The 7,406-nt window shown below is 38.2% G+C and overlaps 1 protein-coding gene across 4 annotated transcripts in view; it reads left to right on the forward strand.

Annotated features, from left to right (window-relative positions):
• LOC124553964 (zinc finger protein 708-like) overlaps positions 1-6,957 on the forward strand; it is a 123,907-nt gene extending 116,950 nt beyond the window's left edge. For 3 of the 4 annotated variants that reach the window (XM_047127979.1, XM_047127982.1, XM_047127981.1), the window contains exon 6: positions 4,950-6,957. In XM_047127979.1, the coding sequence (XP_046983935.1) occupies positions 4,950-6,285 (1,336 nt within the window). In that variant the 3' untranslated portion in view covers positions 6,286-6,957. The remainder of the gene's footprint in view (positions 1-4,949) is intronic. The other variant, XM_047127978.1, reaches the window with a different exon arrangement.
• The last annotated feature ends 449 nt before the right edge of the window (positions 6,958-7,406 follow it).

Here is a 7,406-nt window from a genome sequence, read left to right on the forward strand (position 1 = left end):
GGACCTTCCATCGCGCTACGGACCCCCTTGAAGATGTCTCCCGCAGTCGGAGACGAAACGTTGGGAATCACCACAGAATTCAGCAACCGACCACGGCATAATAGCCCGGTTAATTATAATGGACATGATATTTCCGGCCGTGAAAGTCTAAATTTTAGATTTTTACTAGGTTGAGATTCCTATACTGCCAGAAAGATCTATACAGGTTTATAAATCCATAACCATTCAAGGGATTCACAAGATTTACAGCTCCAAGGGGAATGATACCATCTTTCAACATGTAAAAATGTGCTTCCAACCAGTGAAAAGTTTTCACCTTAGAAAGGGCGTTTCTAACTGGGAAATAAGGGAAGTTTTTTTGTCTTGTCCAGGTTTACACCCTCGTTAAGGTTTCAGCTTTGCATATGAAATGAAGTGGCCATTGAGAAGAAACGCCATGCACTGGTGGTACAGTTGTTTTATCAGAACAGTAGCACTACATTGCAGGAATATCACTGAAAGAAATGGCTGTGAACTGGCTCTGTATGAATAAATGAGTTGAATATTATCCAGAAATTTGAATAAATAGGTGAATTGAGTGGTGCAGCAGAATCCAATGTCAGTAGGTGAAGTGGCTTTTAGCTATAGCCGACTGTGCAGCAGATGCCTCTAGAGTTGTCAGAGGATATCCCCCCCCCCTCTCTCTCTCTCTCTCTCTCTCTCTCTCTCTCTCTCTCTCTCTCTCTCTCCCTCTCCACCTCCACTTCTGCCTCTAGCACCACCACCCCACCACCTGGTAAACAGTTCAAAAGTTTTTGTGGCACATTTTACACTACTATCTCTATGCGCTGCTAAAGAAGCCCCAAGATAGGCTTCAAGTGACTTTGACCTTCATTTTTGTCATGCGGGGAAATGAGTAACTTTTGGATGGACAAAGCATATTTTGCTTTGCATGGGGCTGTGAATGCACAGAACTGTCACATATGGGTTTGTCCTCCCAAATCTTGTGCCGGAATATCCACTGCACTCAGTGTATGTGAATGTGGTGTGGTTTCACAAGCCCCTTCATTCTCAGTCAGCGTTTCTTGGAGACACTGACGCATCATGGACCCCTTAGGTGTACAGTGACATCTGAACTTGATAAGGACCTTGTTATCCAACGTGACTCCTGCATTTAAAGAACACAACGGTGTCTGCACCATTATTTTGATGTGAGATGGTGTGGCATGATATGTCAGTTGTCGAGTGAGCAGTTGGTTTCATGAAACCTTCAGTATGACCTTCATTATATCTTGACAGTTTCAAGATATGTGGCCTTAGAGATCCCCCAACTTAAATTCATGTGACATGTGGATGTTGGGTTATCTGAAAGATTTATCAGGGATGTATCCAGAAACTCCTGATCAGAAGGCTATTATATGATGACAATCTGCTTACACTGGATATTCTATAGGCAACTGTTAACCATGTCATGGATACAGCATGTTGCAGAGTTGGTAGACCATTTTGAACACGTAACAGTTGATAATATCCTCATAAACGCACCAGAGCCACCATTATCATTGCTCTGGTCGTTTTTCCTATTTTCCTGCACTGATAACTCATTCTGGCTGCTTATAGCAACATATTTTCACCTGGTGGTAGAAAGTGAAAAATTACATTTGAGCATACTCCGTGAGGACACCAGTTAATGAACATGCTACAATGTTTTTGCATCCTGCAAAGTATAGAGCCCATATTGCAGCACCCTGAACACTGTCAGTTTAATTACAACCATTTATAATGCCTCGGAACAACTTCTGCTTACGAAGGCAGTGTGCTGTTAAGACAAATTTACCCTCAGTAAATTCATAATAAAGTTAGTATGACGTCTGGCAGAGATACCACACTCGTTCTATGATTGCTACTCAGCAGGGGTTTTTAATTAACAGCTTGTGTTTACTGTTGTTACAGTGTAATAACTATAGTGACTTCTGTCAGTGTCTTTCACATTACACAGTGTGTGCCACGTCTCCCTAACCATTCAAACCAGCCTAAATGGACGTACTATTCTCCATGCATTCTGTCTGCAGCTCGTGGTCTAGTAGCTAGTGTTACTCCCTCTGGATGATGGGATCTCGGGTTTGATTACTGACCGGGGTGCGGATTTTCTTTTCCCAGTGGCTGGATGTTTGTGTTCTAATCATTTCATCACCATCATTTCTGTCGGTGGCTACATTGGACTGTTTGAAAAATAACTGCATAAAAATTCGGACTTTGTACAGCTGCTGATGACTGTGCAGTTGAGCGCCCCACAAACAAAACATCATCCATTAGTTCTGAGAGTAAGTGAGCTATACTTCAATGTATATTTTGGTATGAAGTTTGGGATAACAGTGATACTCATTAAGATTACATAGTGATACATATTCAGTAGAGGGCCTGGTCGGTGGTGGTGATAACAGAGTAGATAGTCGTATCACCATGATTCCTGCTTTTATGGTAGGGGAAATTCTTTGAAATGGAGAAATACACAACCCAAGCGATGTTTGTACAAGACAACAGCACATTGCTTTGCAGATTCCTGCCCTGTGACTTAGTAGTTATGTGTTGGGTAGGAATCGAGAGACTGAAGAAATCAGGTGTGCTATTGCCCTCAAGGTATTTTAGATGAGGTTCAACGGTGACGAAACAAAATTTCGGTAGTATGAAACTATTCGAAAGAATAGTTATTGATATCCCTTTCATAAAAGCCTTTATAGGCCTGCTTGTATTCACAGCAGTCTCCAAACCTGGCATCAAATACATTGATAACCTTTCCTTAGTAGGTGGATCCAGATGCAATATTTTCATGGTACTGTAAGTAACGGTTTTTGTTAACAATGGCAGCTATCTGGTTTGAGAATTTAGAGAACAAAGGAAGGAATAAATTAGAGATAACAGCTGTAGTGCCAAAGTTTTTAACAGATGTGGTGTAAACCATAAGCAGTGTTACTCTCCAGGCTGTAGTGTGTGTGCTCATAAAATACATTTGCACTTCCATCATCACTGCATGAATAGTTCATGAATGTACCTGCCATGAAAAATGTTGTGCGATAAAGATTAAGGATATGACAAGTACCCAGGACCTATATAATGCTTACATGGTCTCTAAAACAATTGATAATTATCAAAATTTATATATTGTTGAAGGTTTCCACAAATTCTGTTTCTTATTCTCGTTTGTTTACAGTTGACTTGCATAGCATAAAATTTTAATTGTAAGTTTTATTTCTAGTACTTTGGCAAACAGGAATGTGCACATTTGATACCTTACTTAAAAATGTTTTGGATTTATTTCTTCATTAATAATATTCAGTTACTTCATTCCCATATGTATGAAAGTCCATGTTGTAACTGAGTTAAAAAAAGTTACGACAACATTTATTGATTGAGTTGTTAACGTCTAGAATCTGACATACTCCATAATACCAGTTACGTTAAAGAACCATGTGATCCCAACCAAGGGTTTAAAAACTCTCAATTTGCAGATACCATGCCAAACAAAACTATATATGAATAGAAAGGAAAAGAGTCGAAAGTTAGTCAGAACAGATGAAAACACTGGGGCACGCACGCCTTCAGTAGTTCATAATCTTTCATATCCAACATGATGCACATACTGGGGACCTGAAAGGCATCACAATTCTGTCCGATGAGAAAGGGTTCAACTGCAGATGGAAAAATTGGACCCAGATACTACAGGGGTAGCCCATACATCAGCTGTCATCACTGCCACTCAATATGTCAGCCTGTGTCTAATGGATGATGATGTGGCAATTTACATGTGGGTCTTTCAGTCAATTGTGTTCTGCAATACCAGGTGACCAGATGTTGAGTAGATGTAAAAATTTTCAAAAAGGCTCACTACAAATGTATTGGAAAATTTACAACCACTTACATCTTTTCCCATAGTATTTCCTTTTTGTGCAAGGCTTCATATAAGTTTCAGTGCCAAAAACAGTCTTAGATTGAAACCATCTGCAAGTGTATCAGTCACATTCATTCATCAGTATGCAAATTCTTCCCTTGATTGATGTGATATTGATTCTTGTTCATGAACGGTCATTGTCCACCTGATCAACATCCATACTAGATATGCAATAAAAATATTGGAGCTCACGCTAGTTCTTGACTAACTGGGAATCAAACAAAAAAGAAATCTGTTTACTAGGTCTAATAAATTTATCATTACAAAGGCGAAAGTGTTGGCAAAACAAAGAAAAGGCACTTAAGTGCTAAGATATGGAAGAGAAACATTTAAAAATTATTTCTCTTAATTAAATCTGAAATACGTTGAACTTAAGAATTTTGAATTAAAATTTTTGGATACATTAAATAAATTTAAAATTTTTGGATACATTAAATAAATTGGTGTAGACTATTAACTTGTAGCACTGTATTGTATGAAGATTGTAACACATGAATGTGAATTATTTTATGCTCATCAAAAAATTCCAAGCCGGCCACTATGTTCGAGCACTTCTAGGTGCTTAAGTCCGAAAGCGTTTTGCTGCTGCTGCTGCTGCTGCTGCTGCTGCTGCTGCTGCAGTCGCAGGTTCGAATCCTGCCTCAGGCATGGATGTGTGTGATGTCCTTAGGTTACTTGGGTTTAGGTAGTTCTAAGTCTAGGGTACTGATTACCTCAGATGTTAAGTCCCATAGTGCTTAGAGCCATTTGAACCATTTTAATAATTACACACACAATCTGCAGTGGCTCTTATTGATCATTATTGAATTTCGTCTGGTTATTTTCGTTTTAATCCACGTTTACATGATCATTTCTTTCCTTCTGGTGAATATTGTAATTTTAAATTACTCACAGTTACTGAATATGTAATTTCTTATACACTTTTATGAATTGCGGCCTATAGTACTTGATTTATGGACACTCAAATACTGTTTTTCTTGTTTGTATATCAGTATTTAACATTCTTCTCCTTACTCTTCAGATTGACTCAGAGTACTGGTGTGAGCTGTGGCATATTATGTGAGGAAACTTATTACCATGGGCTAGTCCAGGATAAGTTGGTGATAGACATGAAGACGTCAACACACGAGTTGAGTCCCAGTACAGAAGATGTGATTATTGATAAGGAGTCCTCAGTTGCTACCCAATATGACTGTAGTACAAGAGAAAAGGAATTTCATGTATATAGCTGTAACTTCTGCCGACAAAGCTTTCCTTCCAAATACAAACTCATAATGCATGTGTTTGTGCACATTGATGGTACGCAACCACCTTTGTATGTTTGTAAGTGGTGTGGTGAGGTATTTCACAGTAATGTTAGTTTGAAAAAACATTTGAGAATGAGTGAGAATTCTGTCTTACCTGCTAGCAACCATGAAAAATATGGCAATAGTGATCATCATCAAAGCAGTATCTTCCTGGGTAGTGAGCGAGAAGTTTCTGTTACAGAACACAATGAGCAGTCTTCGTGTAAGGAAACTTCGAAAGCTTCAAAGAAGTCCTCTAATGACAGGCGTTACACACATATGAGAAATGATACGGAGAAATCAAATGATTATGGAGCTTCATCTACAGCTGTTAATGTCACTCCCCAGGCTGATCTACTTACTGCAAACAGAACCCACAAATGTGATATTTGTGGCAAATTGTTTGCTAGGTCATGTCATCTGAAGACTCACTTATTAATTCACACTGGAAAGAAACCTCACAAATGTGAAATGTGTGGGAAATCTTTTACTATGTTAAGTGATCTCAAGAAACACACATTAATTCACACTGGAAAGAAACCTCACAAATGCGAGATTTGTGGGAAATGTTTTACTATGTTAGGCTATCTTAAGAAACACACATTCTTCCATACTGGAAAGAAACCTCACAAATGCGAGGTTTGTGGGAAATCTTTTGCTATATCAGGTGATCTCAAGAACCACACATTAATTCACACTGGAAAGAAAGCACACAAATGTGACATCTGTGGGAAATCTTTTACTACGTCAAGCAGTCTCAGGGCACATGCTTTCATTCACACTGGACAGAAACCTAACAAATGTGTTATTTGTGGGAAATCTTTTGCTTTGTCAGGCAATCTCAAGAAACACACATTAATTCACACTGGAAAGAAACCTCACAAATGTGAGATTTGTGGGAAATCTTTTGGTATGTTGGGCACTCTCAATAGGCACGTATTAATTCACAGTGGAAGAAAGCCTCATAAATGTGTAATCTGTGACAGAAGTTTCACTCAATTGAGTACGCTCAAGACACATGCATTACTCCACTTGAGAAAGAAACAAGTAGGTGTTAGTTTAAGCAAATAGCTATCCCTGGTTGGTGCTCTCAAGGCCTGTAAAATAATGGATGTAGCAGGGAGACAATAAATGGTAATGGCTGTGAAATAACAGTATAATGTGGTAGAATTGTGAAAAAATGTGTAATTATGTGTACTTTAGGGCGGTAGCAGATAAAATGGCAATATAAAAATCCGTATCTGCAGTTTGAAATGTCAAGAAATTGTATTGCTAAATATGCCTCAAACGTGAATCAAATATGTTTGTCATTAACACTGCTATTTTTTCCTATCGATCTTGAGACAAGAGGATTCTGAATTGTGATAAATCCTTATCTTTGCCAGTAATTATAAGTAGCATGCAATATTCAGTATAAGGCCAAGGAAATGTCATGACTTTCTGATTATTATCCCTAACATAGTCATCATGTATTACTTGTAACTCTGCATTTTAGAAACAATGTTAGCAATTGGGTACCCATATATTATGGCAGTTCCTTCACTCAGGCTAGTAAACTCAACACTGGAGAAACTTGATTATGGCAATTATTTTACTCAGGTATGTTTTCTAAAGAGATTTGCTCTGTGTGTCATTGATAGTGTATACATTTGTTCTGTTAGTACTAATCCTGCATTAGTAAATGTAACAACAAATATAACAACCTGCTTAATAGCCTGAATGCCCACGTTTGGAACACAATGCGTAGACAGTTCTACATGATAGGGACTTGACAAGTTGTTACATGTTTCTGGAAGTATGTTGCACCAGATGTTTTATTAAATATTTCATGTACTTAATTGGTAGTGATTGTTAAATCCTACCTCATTGGTTTTGTCCTTATCTAAGTGGAAAGTAATGCTCTCCCATTTTGAAAAATAAGAAAAATGACAAAATTATACAATGTAAACAAACTAATACATATTAGCATCCAATCTCCTAATGCTCAGTCGTAAACGAGTTGTGACTGAATTGTGCCAGGATCCAAAATTCACTTAAGTATAAAATTACCCAACAGCTGCTGCTCATGCACCACTGGTTTTGGTGATCTCAATAATTCACAATATCCTTGATTACATATGATCATATAACCAATCTGAGGACAACTACAGTGACTGGGAGAGTGATGACACCAAGGCAACCACTCAATGTAG

The sequence above is a fragment of the Schistocerca americana genome, chromosome 11 (genome assembly GCF_021461395.2).
Source record: "Schistocerca americana isolate TAMUIC-IGC-003095 chromosome 11, iqSchAmer2.1, whole genome shotgun sequence".
NCBI lineage: Eukaryota > Metazoa > Arthropoda > Insecta > Orthoptera > Acrididae > Schistocerca > Schistocerca americana.